The sequence below is a fragment of the Saccopteryx leptura genome, chromosome 3 (assembly GCF_036850995.1).
Source record: "Saccopteryx leptura isolate mSacLep1 chromosome 3, mSacLep1_pri_phased_curated, whole genome shotgun sequence".
In the NCBI taxonomy this organism is placed as follows: Eukaryota; Metazoa; Chordata; class Mammalia; order Chiroptera; family Emballonuridae; genus Saccopteryx; species Saccopteryx leptura.
The window spans coordinates 353,009,941-353,029,984 of NC_089505.1; the positions used below are offsets into that span (position 1 = coordinate 353,009,941).

At 41.4% G+C, this 20,044-nt stretch overlaps 1 protein-coding gene across 2 annotated transcripts in view; it reads right to left on the reverse strand.

Moving 5' to 3' along the window:
* The window catches only part of RAD21 (RAD21 cohesin complex component), a 34,011-nt gene extending 14,432 nt beyond the window's left edge, over window positions 1–19,579 (reverse strand). For both annotated transcript variants that reach the window (XM_066379388.1, XM_066379387.1), the window contains exons 1-4: window positions 19,505–19,579; window positions 9,806–9,980; window positions 3,217–3,346; window positions 2,009–2,108 (exon numbers count right to left, since the gene is read on the reverse strand). In XM_066379388.1, coding sequence (XP_066235485.1) covers window positions 2,009–2,108; window positions 3,217–3,346; window positions 9,806–9,949 — 374 coding nt within the window. In that variant the 5' untranslated portion in view covers window positions 9,950–9,980; window positions 19,505–19,579. The remainder of the gene's footprint in view (window positions 1–2,008; window positions 2,109–3,216; window positions 3,347–9,805; window positions 9,981–19,504) is intronic.
* Window positions 19,580–20,044: the final 465 nt, after the last annotated feature.

Here is a 20,044-nt window from a genome sequence, read left to right on the forward strand (position 1 = left end):
TGCAGAGCTGGTACCCAGTCTTGAGAGACTTACAGGACATCAACGAAGAGTAGCATGCAGGCTCTGTCTAGACCCTAATGCAAGCTAGATGGCCTGTGTGTAACTGGAACATCTGAACACTGACTGGATATGTATACTGCTCACAAGAATTAGGGGATATTTCAAAAATAAATATGAAGTGATAAAATATCCCCTAATGTTGTGAGCAGTATAGTAAGAAATTATTTTAATTTTCTAAAGGTCTTATGTTATTATGGGTATATTTTAAAAATTCCTTACCTCCTGAAATACATACTGAAGTGTTTATAGATAATTTAACATATGCTGATTGCTTTAAAATAATCCAGTAGGGGCTGGAAAGTGAGTTGGGGAACTACATATGAAATAAAACTAGAAATATATTGATAATTAAAGAAGCTAGAAAATGATCAATCAGTACATGGGGTTCATAATATGAATCCCTCTACTTTTAGCTGTTAAAAAATTTCCATGATAGGCCCTGGCCGGTTGGCTCAGCGGTAGAGCATCAGCCTGGCGTGCGGGGGACCAGGGTTCAATTCCCGGCCAGGGCACATAGGAGAAGCGCCCATTTGCTTCTCCACGCCACCCCTTCTTCCTCTCTGTCTCTCTCTTCCCCTCCCGCAGCCAAGGCTCCATTGGAGCAAAGATGGCCCGGACGCTGGGGATGGCTCCTTGGCCTCTGCCCCAGGCGCAAGAGTGGCTCTGGTCGCAGCAGAGCGACGCCCCGGAGGGGCAGAGCATCGCCCCCTGGTGGGCAGAGCATAGCCCCTGGTGGGCGTGCCGGGTGGATCCCGGTCGGGCGCATGCGGAAGTCTGTCTGACTGTCTTTCCCCGTTTCCAGCTTCAGAAAAATACAAAAAAAAAAATAAAAAAAATAAATAAATAAATAAATTTCCATGATAAAAAATACAATAAAAGAGGAGGAAAGAAACATTAAAATAGCTAGATAATGCCTAGCATTAATTAACACACACACAAAAATAAAAATAAATCAAATTTAATTAGGAGTCAAGGTCATTTTAAAAAGCAGGGAAATTTGTCAGAAGATAAATGAGACTTAGTATAGAGGGTTTCTTTTTTTTTCTTTTTGGTGACAGAGACAGAGAGAGGCAGGAAGGGAGAGAGATGAGAAGCATCAATTCTTCATTGCGGCTGCTTAGTTGTTGTTCGTTGACTGCTTTCTCATATGTGCCTTGACAGGGGGGTTACAGCAGAGCAAGTGATTCCCTACTCAAGTCAGCAACCTTGGGCTTCAAGGCAGTGACCTGTGGGCTCAAGCCAGAGACCACAGGGTTTCAAACCTGGGTCCTCTGCATCCCAGTCTGATGCTCTATCCACTGCGCCACTGCCTGATCAGGCTAGTGGGTTTCCTGACTGTCAACTGTGCCACTCACTTGGAATCTTGCAGTCACATTCCTGCATGGTAATGAGAACTGGATTTTGAGGACCCGAGGAGGCAAACAGTATCCTACCATATTCTGCTCTGATGGCCACCTCTGTACAACTGTCCTCTCTTAAATGTGTGTTACAACAAGGACCCTTTTATACTCTTCATAAAGTCATCTCATGTTTGTTAAAAAAATACAAAGTGTGGCTGAATATAGCTTGGTGAATGAATGAATAACCAGTAGATGATTTTAATATACTCCTGTCAAGAAATATCATGAAGCAATAGTTAAGTTTACTGATACCATTATATAAAGCACATACCTGGACAACTTGTTTCATTTAAATAAGCTCTGGCTTAAGCACATTAGCATTCTCCTATCTTAGCTGTGCTAAAGTTGTCATTTTCTACTCTGTTTCCTCATAGAAGAAGCACTTTTAGGTTATATTTAGAAATACATATACTTTCACTTAGGCTCCACTATTTGTATTTTAGCTAAATGTTAATTCAGTGTCAAAACATTCAAAGGAAAACTACATTTAGAAGCCAATAATATGTTTTCTTGTAGACCACGTCAACAACGACAACAACAGGACATACTCTAAGTCAGGAAGAGGCTGATCAAAGTCATGAAATTCTTCAGGTAAAGTAATAGCATTGTAAGCAGCTTCTCGATTTTCCTCCGGCAGGTCAACAACACCTGGAAAAGAAGTGGAAACCTTTAAGGCCTGGCTAGATCACAGATTACCTAGGGATCCAAGGAAGGTCGAGTCAGGATCATTTCTTAAGCTTATATTCCAGAAGGTTGATAACACATCCAAAGTACCTTGAAGCAAAAGTGCTTTTGTTTCTCTATAATAATAAGCTATGCTACTTGCTTTAGAAAAAAAAAATCAAAGCACAAAATAGTTTTTAAAATAAGAATGAAATTTACAACGAATAAAAGGAATGAAGGCAACTAGTACCCCAAATGTTAAGAGGAGTTGTTTTTATTTTAGGGAAAGTGAGACTATAAGATTTGAATTTTCTTTGTATTTTCCAAGCTGTCCATAATTAATATGCATTGTTTAAAAGACAAAAATAAAAAAATGTTAATTAAACAACATGCACTTAGTAGCTATGTGTTAGAAATCATTCGAGGATCTCAGCCTCTGCCTAAATATTTCACTTTAAAAATTTCACTATTCATACAAGAAAATAAAGTACTACAATATAACTTTAGTTGAAACTATATAAGGCATCTCTCCTATACATTCAGATTACTTTAATTAAAATAAAATTTCACCAATGCTTTAAAAAATTACAGAATATATGAATTCAAATAAATACCCTAGTGATTATCTATGCAGACAGAAGTGAGGTTGCTAGACCCCACTTTTAGAATTATTACCTGAAAACAAACTACGAAGAACATTTAATAAAAATTCTCAACAATTTAAGTTAAAAGTGATTTGATTATAAAGGGTACATTGTACACTAAAATTTGGAAAAAATTTAAATCTTCATCTTCAGATTTTTTCTGAGCTATATTTTAAAAGAATCATGGAATTGGTTTTCAACAGTTTAACTCTGATGACTGAGGTCCATGTAAGTTGCTGCAAAAGGGGTCAAAGAGAAAGGCAGCTCCAAAGGAAGAACACGTACACAGGTGGAGGAGAAGTGAAGTGGTTTCTCCCTCAACCACTGGCTCCCAGGCCTCGCTCTCCCACGGAGGAACCTTTGTATTTCAATCATATGCTGAGCTAGAATATTTTGTTAGCAGTTCTTCACAACAAACACAAGAAAGTCCAAAGAAAAGTCAATAATACCTGGCCGAAAAGCCATCTTTATCTTAATGAATGCTTCATTACAGTCTGCAAGGAGATACTTGGCTTTTCTGTGATAGATTCGAACTACTCCCAGCAGGAGATGTCCTGATGTCCGAAGTGCCATCTTCACCTGTGAGGAAACATTAATAGTATCCAATTTATAAAGTTCATGTTCTGGTTTACTTCAAAGCTTGTATTTTGTTCAATTTATAGGCAGTTTTTACTTTATCTGTTCATAGTTTTTGTCACTTATTTGAAGTTACCTCAATCATCTATATTTTATTTCTCACTGCTTTTCCCTGTAAATTCCCCAAGTACCCAATTGGACAGCTGGTAGCAATTCCTGAATTTAACCACACGTGAAGGTAGCTATGAAGCAGGTACTAAGGCGTTCCATGGATTGCTGTCATTAGCACACTAATGAGTAAGTGGCTTTCAACCCAGAGGCATTGCTCCTTGCTGGCTAAGTGAACTGATTTTGTTTGGAACCAAATGTCCCCAGCCTGGAGGAAAGATTGTTTCATTCCTCTCTGCTTGAGTGGTCATGTAACCCAGTTCAGCCAAGAAATGGAAGCTGTTTGCAGTCGCCTTATACCAACAAGGCCGAAAGTATGAGGACAAGAAAACAAAGGGCCCCAGCTGGCTGGCTCAGTGGTAGAGCATCGGCCCGGCATGTGGAAGTCCCGGTTTGATTCCTGGTCAGGGTACACAGGAGAAGTGCCCATCTGCCTTCCTGCCCCCCTCCATCTCTCTCGCTTCTCCCCTCCTGTAGTCATGGCTCGAATGGTGCTAGCAAAGTTGGCCCAAGGCACTGAGGATGGCTCCATGTCCCCGCCTCAGGCGCTAAAATAGCTCAGTTGCTGAGCAATGAGGCTAAAGTCCAGCCAGCTGAGTATTTCCTGGTAGAAGCTTGCCAGGTAGGGGTGGTTCCTTGTCCGGGCACATGCAGAAGTCTGCCTGTGCCTCCCTGCCTCTCACTTAATAAAAAAAAGAAAGAAAAAGAAAAAATAAAACAAAGAAGGTCCCTGGATGACATCACTGAACTGCTGAATCAATCCTAAATCTACCTTTTTTAAAGAGAAAGGCAGAGAGAGACAGAAACATTGAGCTATTCCTGCATGTGCCCTGTTCGGGGATTGAACCCATAACCTCTGCACGTCAGGATGATGCTCCAACCAACTAAGCTACCCAGCCAGGGCTTAAATCTGCCTGTCTCTAAACTTCTAATGAAGTAAAGACTGTTCATTACCTTATTTAAGCCACTTTTCACTGACTTTCTAGTACCTCACTAGAAAGCATACTAACAAGGAATAATTAATACCTATCTTTTTTTCATGGGAAAATACATTTCTCAGCCTGTTCTTTTCAAGGTAGATCGTGATCAATGCTTATGTGGGATGAGATGCAGTAGTAGGAAGAGAAATGAGAAGTAAACACCGAATGTAAATGAAGGATTCAAAGTTCCTCTGGCTACAACAGGAAAAGTTTCTGAGAAAATACGACATGTACTCAAATTCCCCCATTTTCCAAAATCATACTGTAAAAGTTAGCAAATTCTAAGGTAGCAAAGATTATTAAACATTTGTTTAAGTTGCAATTAGGAAATTACATCACATAAAATACATTATTTTAAAGTTCTAAATAGTATCTAGAAGTCTATAATGACTCTCCGGCTCTATGTTTATGGCCACTTGATGTGACACAGCATAAATGATGAAGTTGACTGCTATAAATTCCTAGGTGTCTAAAATTAGAATAAATATGATAAAATCCAGGATTTCCTGCTTCTAGTGAAAAATGAGAGTTCCTTATAATGTGTTCTTAGGAAATTTCATACTGACTGCACCTTCACCTAAGAAAGGAAAAGGGAAAAACCTCTGCTTGCCATTCTCTTGTCCAGAATTAACAGCCTTTCAAAGTGGTGTCTGGGGAAAAGCTTTCCTCCTGGATCAGCATGGTTCAGTTTAGCTGCTGGCTCAGGGTAGAAGTACAGGTATAACAGAAAACACAGGCTACATGTCCAGGAAAAGCTCTGCAGAGGTTGCCAGCAGCTGTTCCAACCACAGAGAAGGGAAAGAAGACAAGACATGCAGTTGCTGCTGGGCCGTATCTGACATTTGTTCTAAACAATTAAACCAACATTTCCAACTATACAGCAAGAGCAAACACTAGAAATTTTCAGGTCTCTTCACCCTGTGGAAATATCTTTCTATTCTATCACAATATGGTAAAGTCAATCAAATAAAAACCCACTTAGAGCCTGACCAGGTGGTGGCACAGTGGATAGAGCGTCGGATTGCGATGCGGAAGGACCCAGGTTCGAGACCCTGAGGTCGCCAGCTTGAGCGCGGGCTCATCTGGCTTGAGCAAAAAAAAAAAAAAGCTCACCAGCTTGGACCCAAGGTCGCTGGCTCCAGCAAGGGGTTACTTGGTCTGCTGAAGGCCCGCGGTCAAGGCACATATGAGAAAGCAATCAATGAACAACTAAGAAGTTGCAACGTGCAACGAAAAGCTAATGATTGATGCTTCTCATCTCTCTTCGTTCCTGTCTGTCTGTCCCTATCTCTGCCTCTGTAAAAAAAAAAAAAAAAAAAAGATGATGCTTCCTGCTCTTCAGCTTCCCTCCTTTCTCTCTGTTTCTTTCTCTATCTCTTAAAAAAATCAATCAATAAATTAAAAAAAAAACCCAAAAACAAAACCCACTTAGAAATGGTTTTTAAAACCTGATCAGACAGTGGTGCGTGGACAGAATGTCGGCCTGGGATACAGAGGATCCACATTAGAATCCCTGAGGTACCGGCTTGAGCAAGGGATCCGTGGCTCAGCTGAAGCCCCCTCCCCCATCAAGGCACATATGAGAAAGCAATCAATGAAAACTAAAGTGCCACAATGAAGAATTGATGCTTCTCATCTCTCTCCCTTCCAGTCTGTCTGTCCCTATCTCTCCCTATCTCCCTAAAAAAAAAGAAAATGATTCTCATTCTTTCTCTCTCAAATAAAATCTACAATCTTTTATATTATTTCTGAACGGTATGTATGCCTTGTTTTGGGGCTGTTAGTGCATACCTTCACATATCAGATTGTCTCATAGTATCTGAAGTGTCACTAACAAGTACAAAGTATTCTGCACCAACTATGAAAGCTGTTGTCTTCTTAATACAAATCACCCTTAGTATTTGCTTATGCATGCTGAAAATTACAAACATATCAATTTCAAGGAAAGAGCTAAATTTCCTCATTTCATTCATTTATCTCAGTAAGCATACCTATATAAAAAAAAAAGTAAAAGTCATGTTCCCATCCAATTGAACTCTCAGTGCAAACTAGTACAATCTCCTTACAAATTGTTAATGCAGATCAGAAATCTAAAACATAAGTTTATCATCTGGCCCTTCAATTACATTCCTTTGTTTTTGAGAGAGAGACAGACAGAAGGGAGAGAGATGAGAAGCATCAACTCATAGTTGCTGCATCTTAGTTGTTCCCAGATTGCTTTCACGTAAGTGCCTTGACTGGGAGGCTCCAGCTGAGCCAGTGACCCCTTAGGCTCAGCCAGCAACCATGAGGTCATGTCTATGATCCCACGCTCAAGCCGGTGGCCTCGGGGTTTCGAACATGGATCCTCAGCACCCCAGGCTGACCCTCAATCCACTGCGCCACCACCTGGATCAGGCAATTACATTCCTCAACATCAATGTAAAGGAAAGACTTATGGATGTGAACAAAAGATTTACTGAGACTCATGGACATAAAAGTGAAGTGTTTACTAGGGGGAGGGGAGTGGGGGGTGGAAGAGAGTAAAATGGGACAAATATATGGGGACAGAAAATGATTTGACTTTGTGTGATAGGCACACAATGCAATCAGCAGTTCAAATGCTACAGAGATGCTCTGTCGGAAACCTATGTATTCTGACTGACCTATATCACCTCATTAAATTTAATTTCTAAATTTTAAAAAAAGGTAAAATAACCCCAAAAGATTTAGCAAGCAACATTTACTAAGTAGTTTTTAAAAAGAGGAAATGAATGCCACGGGCAGCGCAGAGGATCAAGCGTGGACCTGGAGCACTGAGGTGGCCAGTTCATGCCCTGGGCTTGCCTGGTTAAGACACACACAACAAGCAACCAACGAACAGCTAAAGTGAAGCAATTATGACTTGATACTTCTTGCTCCCTCTCCCCTCTCTCTGTAAAATTGATAAATAAAATTTAAAATAAAAAACATCAGTGACGACCATTTAAAAAATAAATGGAAAGAGGAAACTAAAGACAACCTGTAATCCTGCCACTTAGAAAAATCTTTAGAGTACTTTGGTATGCCTTCTAGGCTTTATGTATGCATGTACTTGTAATTTTTCTTCCTTTTGTGTGTATACATAAAAACTGCACCATACTGTTTTGCAATGAAATTGTTTAGAAAAGGCTCTGGTTAGTCTAACATTGTAATTTTTTTTTCCCCAGAGACAGAGAGAGTGAGTCAGAGAGAGGGATAGATAGGGACAGACAGGAATGGAGAGAGAGATGAGAAGCATCCATCATTAGTTTTTCGTTGCAACACCTTAGTTGTTCATTGGTTGCTTTCTCATATGTGCCTTGACTGCAGGCCTTCAGCAGACCGAGTAAACCCTTGCTCGAGCCAGCGACCTTGGGTCCAAGCTGATGAGCTTTCCTCAAACCAGATGAGCCTGCGTTCAAGCTGGCAACCTCGGGGTCTCGAACCTGAGTCTTCCGCATTCTAGTCCGATGCTCTATGTACTGCACCACCGCCTGGTCAGGCTAACACTGTAATTTTTAATGGCTGCATTGTGTAAGACCAGAGGATTTAAAATTAAAAAAAATTAGAAAAACATATGGGTTATCCAAAGAAAGACTGATAAATCACACAGAACCCAAACAATGAATTACAAGTCTATAATTCTTTATCTGAAATCCGAGGGGCCAAATGTGCTTTGGAATTCAGAGCGTCCTGAGTCCTGTACTTTAAAGGTGATGCAGTGCATGTGCCGTGGAGTAAAACAGTCCCAGGAGAGTCTAGAGCAGCCTCCCACGATCATACACATCAGTATTTCCACAGTGAATTTACAGGTATGCAAATGACTTCACTTCAATTTGGTCAAGTCTGTTTCTGGTTTTTGGGTTTTTTTTTGTTTTTTGTTTTTTTTTAAATTTAAGTTCTGTGAACAAGAGACTGAAACAGCAATGCAACCATCAAATATGATGGGAGAGCTATGACAGAGCTTGGTACAAATCATATTAATGCAGTATTTGTGACCGTGCATAAAAGAAAGAAAACTTATGTGCAAACACATGCAAAACAAAAATCTGGAAGACATAAAAATACTAAAGGTTTCTCTGGGTGGTAAGACTCCAGATCACTTCTTTTCCTCTGTCAAGTTTTAATTTTAATAGTTTTGAAATTAGTAAGTATTGTCTTAGAAATAATGACAGAAATTTAAAGCTATTAAATTCTACTAGCTGTATCTCGAAAACCAGCAAAAGTTCCACAAACAGAAACTTTATAATTCACTTGAATTCCAAATACAAATTCTCACTTTCCCTATCTAAATCATACACTTCCCCACATAACTTATCTGAACAAGTCTCCGCAACATGCACGCTTTATTCCTCTCAGAACACGTCCCTCTTTCAACAATAAAAAAGGACTCTTTACTTAACAGATTATGCCAGTATTGTCCCAATGCTGGGCCAGGCAGCTGTGATTTGGAATGTTTTCACAACAGGACAATTAGTGCATGTATACAGAAACACAAGGCCAGGGAAAGACTTTTAAAACACAGATGTTATATGTACAAAATACTTATATAAAATATTTAAGTATTTCCTCTACTGAGAATATCCTTTGTACATTTTTGAAGCCAGCATGTCAATTCTTCTATGAAATGCTAATGATGAATTGCGGCTGTGTTTCAAAGGGCCTTTTGGCAACACAAAACCCCCACTATTACTGGAAGTTATACTGTCTGTGGAAGCCAGGGGTGGGAACCAGTGCTTCAGAACAGTTTCAGAGGACGTCAACAAAGGCTTCTCCAGGAACAGAGCAGTGAACAGGCCGATTAGGTAAGGATATACATGATGCTTCCATTCTAGTGGGAGATAGACAGGATTTAAAGATCTAGGACAAGAGCATACCAAGTACGAAAGTTCTGAGATGGAAGATGCTTGGTATCTTCCAGAAACAACAAGCAGCCCTGTGAAGCTTAGCTGGAGCAAGGGGTATGACACTATCTGCTAGGTAGATGAGACAGTTCTGCCCCCTGCAACCTCTTCTAATTAATGAGTCCTTATTGTTTTTGTAAATTCCTAAATAAGGAGTACCCACCCACATATTTTAGTATTAAACCATCTAGAAAACCAAATATAAAATGTCTGGGTATTGCCCTACCTCATGCTTATCTATCCTTAAAAAGCCAAATGAAAATATTTGTGAGGAGAGACTATCAAACTGGAATTCTGGGTAACCTATGGATTCTCTTTGCCTCCGACATACATAGATAACTACCTAAAGAGTGGTTTTTATAGGATTCAGTATTTCATATCAACAATCGATTGATCAACATCCAACATACCTTGGGTGAGATGATACTCTCCACACTGCTCTCTAAATTACACTCAAACACATGGGCTTTGGTTAGCTTCTTATCCCAATGGGCCGCCAGCCAAATTTTGGCCAGAGGCCCTCTTTTACTGAGGACAAAATGTGCGTAGAACATTGTTCTGGTTGACTATGACACAGGAGGAAACCTGAAAATGAAAAAAACATAAACACCATATAAGAACTGAAATATTTATCACAGCATATAAGAAATCTGAAAACAACAGTTTCCTATTCCTTTCAGTATGAGAACTACGAGAGGACAGTATTTAGTATGCACTAACAAAATCCCCCCGAACTCCCAAACCCACTGCTTTAACTGAGAGGGCAAGAAAAAGACCCTAAAATATTAAAAGCTGAAGGGAAAGGGACAAATGCCCTACTGTCATCTTTAGAAAGTGCTTTTTTTATTAAGTAAAAAACTGTCATCAGAAAACTCTTATTTTTGAAGGTGCATTGAGTGCTAATACCATTCCTATTCCAATTACTGACTGTGAAAATAGTCTGCTTCTGATCAAAAACTTAGAGAATGTATTATTCTTCAGGCAAGAAAAGAATGTTCAAGAACAAAAATGCTCAGGCACAAATATTAATCAATGTGGAAATTTCCGTTTTTGAAATCCCATTAAAAACTGAGATTCTCAGCTTTATATAACAATTAGTATCTCATCAATATGAATGCTGGGCATTTCCAAGTCCACCAAGCAAAGAAAAATAGGTGGGTTCCCATGGTGAGTAGTTTAGGAAAGCTCAAGCTTAAAAAAGTAAATATTATACATCCAGTTTTCTTAACTCAAGAACTTAAAAAGCACTCGTCTATTTATAACTTAAAAACTAAATTCAGCACAATGACACAGTATAACATTTATCTTATGACCAAAACAGTGTTAGAAGAAATATAACTATGTCATTTGCATTTTATTTCTTTCAGCAAGCCAGTGTATTAAAACAGAAGAAAATAAGGCAGCCTAAAAATTCTAGCTTGGAGAGTGTATTAACTATGTAAATTGATACTTCCCTTTTTCCTAATTTTTAAGTCTATTTGCCAAATGAATTTTTTTCTACAATGTCTACAAATAGACTAAGATATACAGGTGATGCTTTTACAGGAATAAACTTAAGCACACCCATACACATGAAAAGTACTAAAAAACCAGGACACTGACAGTATAATGTGTGCACTAGTTCTATACCATTTTATCACGTGTAGATTTGTGTAACCATCACCCAAGCAAGTAAGATACAGAGCTATTTCATCATCAGGAAGATATCCCACTCTCTATCCCTTGTCACACCCATTCCTCGCTTGGTACCATTCCTAATCCCTGACAACCACAACTCTCTTCATCTCTTAATTTTGTCATTTTTAGAATGTTGCATATATTGACTTGTATAGCATGTGACGTTTTTGGAAAAAGCTTTTTGCATTCACAGCATAATGCTCTTGAGATCCACCTTAGTTGTTACATGTGTCAAGAGTATGTTCCTTCTTATTGTTTAGCATTCCATGGAAATACCACAATTTATTTGCCAATTCACCTCTTGAAGGACATTTGGTTGTTTCCAGTTTTTGGCTATACAAATAAAAACTTCTATAAATACTGGTGTAGATAGACTCTGTGAGCTTTGCTCTGGGACAATGGTCTTGATAGCATGGTCAAGTGTATGCTTAGTTTTTAAAGAAACTTGAACAGAACTCCTATAATCCTGCTGAGATATTTATTGGTATTGACAAGATTCCCCCCCCTAAAATTTATATGGAAAGGCAAAGAAACTAGACAGCTAAAATTATTTTGAAAAATACAGTGAAAAATTAGTCTACCCAATTTCAAGACTTACTATATAGCTACTGCAGTCAACATTGTGTGACAGAAAGATCAATGGAACAGAGAGCCCAGAAAATAGATCCACAAAAATAAGTCCAACTGATTTTTCAAAGATGCAGAAGCAATTCAGAGGAAGAATGGTCTTTTCAACAAATGGTGCTTGAGTGATTGGGAATCGTCCATAGGCAAAAAATAAAAACAAACCTTGACCTAGACCCCACATGTCAACATAACAATTAATTTAATACAAATCAGACTGAAATGCAGAACTATAAAACTCCCAAGGAAAAAACCACAGGGTAAAACTTCAGTACCTAAAGCTTGGTAAGAGTTTTTAGACATGACACTAAAAACATGTCCCAAAAGGAAAAAAACAAACAAACCTGATAAACTGGCCTTCAACAAATTAAAAATTTTGCTCTACAAAGAAGCCCATTAATGATACAAAAATAAGTTACAGAATGAGAAAAAATAAATCTGTAAACCCCATATCTGACAGAGACCTGGATCTAGATTATCTAAAAAAAATCTCTCAAAAACCAAAGATTTTTTAAAAAAAAACCAATTAGAGAATGAGCAAAATCAAGAAATTTCACAGAAGAGGATATCCTAATGGCAAATAAGAACAAAAAAAGAGATGCTAAATAAGAACAGATGCTCAACACATCACTAGTTTCTAGATTTCACTGCACACATATGAGAAGAGCTACATAAAAACTAATGTCAACACCAAGTGCTGATGAGGATTAGAAGAGCATCTCATTCACTGCTAGTGAATGTAAAGTGGAAATGTAAAATTTCTTTTCAATTAGCTTTTTTAAAAAAAAGATTGAGCAAGTAAACTAATTTTCATGCTTTTACAAAGAGACTAAATTTTAAAACAAGAACTTTGCTTACCGTACTTTCACTTAAAAACCGTGCCCATTCTTTCCAATGATGTACAGAAAATTCATCACAGGCCAGAGATTTCATGCCTGTCAAAAACGTTTGGGAAGCTGGAGGCACAAGAGTGATTCAGTCAGGTCCTTTCCACTTTCTATCATAGCAAAGGGTCCTGAAATTTCATTATCCGAACAGAAGCTCCTAGAGGATCATTAATTCACACTAGGAAAATTTTCTCAAAGAAAAAAATGAAACAGGTTTCATCAACTACCTAATGTTGTGAACTCTTGGCCTCAAATACTGAATTAAAAAAAGAACTAAGGAGGCCCTGGCTGGTTGGCTCAGTGGTAGAGCATCAGCCTGGCGTGCAGGAGTCCGGGGGGTTCGATTCCCGGCCAGGGCACACAGGAGAAGCGCCCATCTGCTTCTCCACCCTTCCCCCTCTCCTTCCTCTCTGTCTCTCTCTTCCCCTCCTGCAGCCAAGGCTCCATTGGAGCAAAAGATGGCCCGGGCGCTGGGGATGGCTCCTTGGCCTCTGCCCCAGGCGCTAGAGTGGCTCTGGTCGCGACAGAGCGATGCCCCGGATAGGCAGAGCATCGCCCCCTGGTGGGCAGAGCATCACCCCCTGGTGGGCATGCCGGGTGGATCCCGGTCCGGCGCATGCGGAAGTCTGTCTGACTGCCTCCCCGTTTCCAGCTTCAGAAAAATACAAAAAGAACTAAGGAATAATAAACTAAGAACTCAGATCGAACATTCTAAGGTAGAAACATTAAATAATGCCTCAAGCATATGCTGTATCCTAGTTAGCAATAGTTTACAGATCAAAGTATTTTCCCATAACCAAAGAGCCTTCTATGTTGCAAAAATCAATGCTTCTACTTGAAGCCTTCAATTTTGTTAGCACAAAATGTAAGCTGCCTTTACAGCATTATACATAAAACCTACAGGATTTTGTAGAAATCCAATATTGCAGTATGTTCTTAGAACTATAGTCACTGTCATATACAAGTCCCAAGTTTCATTTTACATGATAGCTGTACTCCAAATAAAAAGTTAATATTTTGCTCTTAGAATGGTGCCCGCCGCATGACCAACTACTAAATATGTGCTTAATGAATAAGGAAATGAGATATACCAAGTGAGCTAAGAGCTGACATATGTAAATAATTCAGGAAATTTTAGAAATGAAAACTGCTGGCACTTCTCGACAGGTGTCAGTAGCTCATGGCCAGCAGTTCAGCTGCTAGTAGTCAGAATACCATGCCCAAAATATCCCAGCTATGCAGAGGCTGAGATTCCTAAATCGATGCTTTCTTGGCATGGGGCTGGGGTGGGGAGTAACTAAAGCAGAGTGCTGCTAGAATTATTTTAGGAAACAATTAGCATGAGGAAATCACCTTAATAACTAAAGGAAGCCTGAGATGCAGTGTTGGATCAACTATTGGCTTATTTCTAAACAAGAAAGTGTATCTATTCATTGTTGCCTTTTAAACCAGCCGTTCTCAACCTGTGGGTTGCGACCCCAGCGGGGGTCGAACGACCAAAACACAGGGGTCGCCTAAAACCATCGGAAATATGTATTTTCCGATGGCTTTAGCCGCTGAGAAGCCGCGCTACCGTCTGCAGCAGCCCTATTCAGCTTGAACGCACGCAGTTATGGACGTGCGTTCCAAACTGAATGCCTGCGGTCAAGCGCAGACGTGATTGCATCATCCCTCCTGGGCCTAAGGGGCGGGGGAAGCGGGGAGAACGCTCCAGTCCATAGCAGTGCATTTCGTGTGTCCTGTGCTTGCTGACGTCATAAGTGAGCGGGTGCAGCAAGTGCAGGAGGACAGAAGCCTAGGAGGCCGAGAGGCAAGAGGCAGAGAGCCAAGAGAGCCTGCGACACAGCCTGCTGGTGTAAAAAAGGTTAATAATGTAAAAACAGTACACACACCATAGACACAATACTGTGTAAGAGTAAGGTGCTTTGTGTGTAATCATTACACAGTACACAAAGCAGCTTACACTTACACAAAGCACCATACATTTACACAGTGTGAACTATATCGGTCTTATACTATAAGAGACCACTATAAGATGTAGTTCACACTGTTCTCCAATGTATAATTATCTCCCATATCTCCCACTATTTCCCCATATTCTGAATGAAGAAACTGCTGAAATCAGCGGTTTCCGGCATTGAATCCGCCTCCTATTGATTTCATTGGGAGTGCGGCGGATTTTGTGGAAGAGAGCTCCCGAGAATCTCGGGTTACCACACAATCCACCGCAGCCTCCTTTTGATTTCAATAAGAGGTGGAGAAATGACAGTTTCCGACACATTTCTTCCTCTCCTATTCAAGTCAATGGGAGGCCGCAGCAGATTCCGCTCAAATATAGAGCATGTTGCTTAATTATTTTCACGCTAGAACTTTTCCTAGAGCAGAGAAATTCCAAAGGTGGAATCCGCCACCCCCAATAGACTGAAAGAGGCCTAACACTGAGGAATCTGCTGTGCGGATTCTGCAGTGTAAAAGATCTGCTTCCTATAGAAGTCTATTGGGGGTGGCGGATTCCACCTTTGGAATTTCTCTGCTCTAGGAAAAGTTCTAGCGTGAAAATAATTAAGCAACATGCTCTATATTTGAGCGGAATCTGCTGCGGCCTCCCATTGACTTGAATAGGAGAGGAAGAAATGTGTTGGAACTACATTTCTGCCGTATAGGGGGATCTCTCTTCTGCGGAATCCACGGGTCTCCCATTGAAGTAAATGAGATGTGGATTCCACCGCAGAAATGGCTGCTTTATAGTGTGAAAGAACCCTGAAAGATACCATGCTGTTTAGAAACTGCAGTGTATCCTATGACGTATTTCACACTGTTCTATATAGAAAACTTGCCACTAATCTGGAAAAAACAGATCCATTAGTTAAGCAGCTATTTACGGAATGGTAGTCTCAATACACTAGGCAAGGAGGTCCATTAGTAATAAATATTTCTCAATATATAATTATTGTTTTTGTGATTAATCACTATGTTTAAATTATGTTTGATTTGTAGCAATGAGAATACGTAATGCATAGCAGGTATTTACATTCAGAATCATAACTGTAGCAAAATTACAGTTATAAAGTAGCCATCAAAATTATTTTTTGGTTTGGGGTCACGCAACATGAGAAACTGTATTGTGGGGTCACGGCATTAGAAAGGTTGACAACCACTGTTTTAAACCATTCCCCCTTCTCTTAGTAATACCAAATTTTAGCCAATCTTTAAAAAGTCGATTAATCTTCTCAGGTTTTTTTTTTTTTTTTGTATTTTCCTGAAGCTGGAAACGGGGAGAGACAGTCAGACAGACTCCCGCATGCGCCCGACCGGGATCCATCCGGCACACCCACCAGGGGCGACACTCTGCCCCTCCCAGGCATCGCTCCGCAGCTACCAGAGCCACTCTAGCGCCTGGGGCAGAGGCCAAGGAGCCATCCCGAGCGCTCGGGCCTCCTTGCTCCAATGGAGCCCTGGCTGCGGGAGAGGAAGAGAGAGACAGAGAGGAAGGAGAGGGCTGGGGGTGAAGAAGCAAATGGGCGCTTCTCCTATGTGCCCTGGCTGGAATCGAACCCGGGTCCCCCGCACGCCAGGCCGACACTCTACCGCTGAGCCAACCGGCCAGGGCTCTTCTCAGGTTTTAAACATTCTAAATTTTGTTAAACCTTTGCAAAAGATTAGCAAATGCGAGCATCCCAGAGCATAGTTTACCAACTTATGATTTCAGTTTTTTCTAAAGCAGCAACTTTTTCAACTGATCCTAAAAAATAAAATTTAAGTCTGATGTGAAATGGCAGAAAGACTGTTATTTTAGAACATATTCAGGAATGCAAAAGAACCCAGCATTTTCTTTAAGACCTTTTTAAAAAGCCAAAGTCAAATTATAGCTCATGAATCTACAACGATGTTAGTCATTACAATATTTCACTCACTTGTTAGAAGCAAGGCAGGGCCCATGGTTATATGAATTGGTATGACCTCTTTGAAGGGCAATTTGGCAACATCTTATGAAAATTTCACACACTCCTACTTTTTAACCAGAAACTGCACTGCCAGTAATAACACCAGATATATTTGAAAATGTGTAATAACTAAAAGTTTTTGTTTAAATCTTACTAAGTGCTAAGTCAGGGGTCTCCAAACTATGGCCCTCGGGCCACATGCGGCCCCCTGAGGCCATTTATCTGGCCCCCACCGCACTTCCGGAAGGGGCACCTCTTTCATTGGTGGTCAGTGAGAGGAGCATAGTTCCCATTGAAATACTGGTCAGTTTGTTGATTTAAATTTACTTGTTCTTTATTTTAAATGTTATATTTGTTCCCGTTTTGTTTTTTTTTACTTTAAAATAAGATATGTGCACCATGCATAGGGATTTGTTCATAGTTTTTTTTATAGTCCGGCCCTCCAATGGTCTGAGGGACAGTGAACTGGCCCCCTGTGTAAAAAGTTTGGGGACCCCTGCGCTAAGTATTTCATCCTTTCCATCAGTCCTATAAATTTATACTGACCCATTTTACAGACCAGGAAACAAAGAAGAGGAGAGGATAAGTAATATACTAAAGGTCACTAACATTTAATGCAACTGGAACTTGAACTTCAGAGCCCACAGCTCTAATTATAAGGCTATGTGGCCTTGCCAGCATTACTTTTAATAACAAAATATTAGGAACAGAGTAACCTACCTGGGTAATAACAACAGATTTTTAACAAATACGGCCATACAACAGAATTCCCTGCAGTCTTAAACAATTATACTAGGCTTTTTTTTTTTTTTTTAAAGAGCTCTCTATGTAAATTACCTGCTCTTGCATAAGCACAACCTCTCTGTGTTGTACAAATTAAAGTTATCTTTGGAAAGTGAGTCTACCCTTTTGTAGTTTGATTCTTTTCTTAAACTTGTGAACATACACATACACCATCTATTCAAAGTAAAATTACGTTGGGAGTCAAGACCCACTCCTGCTTTGGCCATTAACTAGCAAGTTATGCTGCTTAACCAGTGTAGTTCATTTCCTCTAAGTATAAAAAGCTGGAAGGTTGAAATGAAGTGATTTAGTACCCTTGGGAAATATCAATGCCTAAGATAATTAGTGAAATTATCTTTGGGGGGCGCTGGAGGAATGTTTTAGGGACAGAAGGTATTCCCAACCCTGCAGACAGAGCTCCCCTCCCTTTTGGTACCAACATGCTTTGAACCAGTTTTACAATCAGTACTAGATTCAAATTCAGCTCCTTCCTTAGTTGTTTTGTAACAAATTATTTAACATTTGAGTCTTAGCTTTCTCAAGTATAAAATGGGGATAACAGTTATCAAACAGGAATATAAAAATTAAATAGAACAGCATACCTAACACAGTGCCACTGTAGATGAAACAATTCCCCACAAATTAATCTCATACAACATACCAATCCATATTATCATGCCTAACAATTTTGACAGTATATTTAAACAAAAAAACACAAAATCCTTCTCAAGAATTAGACATTTCTCTTTCATACAAACTATAAAGAAAATTTCTCAAAATTTGTGTTTCAATAAGTAGGTATTTATCAGGAAGAAATTCCAACGTTAACAATACTTTAAACAGACACCACTCTAAGTGAAAAACGTTAATTCTAGAAGGCGCTAATCTTTTGCCTTTATAAATCAAGATCACGCTCCGCCAATGTTAATTCTGACGTGTACAAAAAGCACTATGTCCATTAGTTACACACTTGCTGTTACCTCAACTACTTATCTATAGTCAAGTAGTCAAGTAATTTAACCACTGGATACGGCATATGCCTCATCAATGTCGTCTCATAAACAATTATTAGGTTCCTCCAACATTAAACAAAGAAACTTACTGACACTGTAACTTAGGAAAGCTTCTCCAGTTTGCCAAGAAAATTCTGCAGACTCACAAAGCTCAGTGGCATTTACATTCACTTTTAAGGACAATTTTTTTTCCCCTTGGAATTTAGTGATTATTCTAAACTGTGTAACGGGAGCAAGTATTCACTTCACTTGCAAAGAGAAGTCGCTCCATACAACCCTTTACCACCAGAAACGCTTCAGACAGAACACACACGCGTTTCTGAATGGAGACAGCCTAGCACGTCGTAAGGCGGCCCGACAGCCCCTCCAGCGGTTCCTCCTTTCAAACGCGAATCAGGCCGCTAGGTCTGGCAGCGCAGCACGACAGCGTCACCCCACTGTCCCAGACCGCTCGCGGGGTCCTCCCCACGAGGAAAGAGACACCCAGCATTGGTCGGAAAACACACACCTCCCCGGGGCGTCCCTACAACACTCACAGCCTTCATCATCAGAAGGCGAGGGGCTCAACACCAGTTACGCTCATTTCCTAAGAATCCGAAGCAACTTCCCCAGATGCCGCTTTCTATTGGTCTGTCCGAAAATTCACTTCCCAGCGTAAAATTTTTCCTTTACAAAAGGGGGAGGAGCGGCAGCAGCCCCCGCCGGGCCGCCCGCCACGCCCGCACGTCCCCGACCCCGACCCCAGCCCGCCGCCCCCGGCGCTGACACCGCGGGCCCCGCCGCCCGCCCCGCATCCCGCGGCTCCCCCGCCAGCCAGCCATTTTCACCCGCGGAGTGGGCGCCCGGTCCCCGGAGCGCGCTCGTTCAAACCTCCTCCCTCCCTCCCTCCGCGGCTTCCCCCGCCTCCGCGGGGACCCGCACAGTAACAGCTTCTGGGGCCCGGGAGCGGGTCAGAGCCCTTCGTTACCGACCAGGCGGGGATGCGGGCCCAGGCGGCGCGGGTCCGGGCCCCGGGGCCCAGGGGCCTGGGCGGGCGGCGCCGCCGCTCCGGGGGCTCCCGGGGGCCGGCGCGCGGAGAGGGCCGCCGCCTCCCGCCCCCCGGAGTCGGGCTCCCCGGTGGCGGCGCGGCGGGCAGCGGTGGGGGGGAGGGAGCCGGGGGTCCGGGGGCGGCGGTGTCTTACCTAGCTCTCCGCCGGGAGCAGAGCGGGCTGGGCGGCCTGGGGAGGGGAAAAGGGTCGGGGGAGGGGGCGGGGAGGGGGGGAAGCCCTAGTGAGTTATAGCCCCGAAGCAACTCCCGCCGCCGCCACAGCCGCCGCCTCCTTTCCGATTCACTCAAACAAACAAGATGGCTGCCGTTACGCCGCAGCTCTTCCTGCCGCCCAAATTCTCGGTTCAAATCGGCAGGATGTTTACGGTCAAAATGGTACCTGTGCGCCTGCGCAGCGAGCGTTAGCCTCCAGAAGGAGCGACGCAGGCGCAATGACCATTTCCTTTTTGGAACTAGCCCCGATTGTACAGCTCCAAACTGAGCAAGCGCGAAGGTGATTCTCTTGCTAGAGGGTCTCGGAGGGTTGTGAAACTGTCAAGTAGCATAAGCGCAGTGCTCTTCAATGAAGTGATTATTTGTTTGGCTTTATTCTAGCAGTTGTTTTTCCAGGAAAGAACTTTGTGCAGTTTTCTGTACTCCCTAACACAGAATATTCATTTTAATGGTTCTGTGA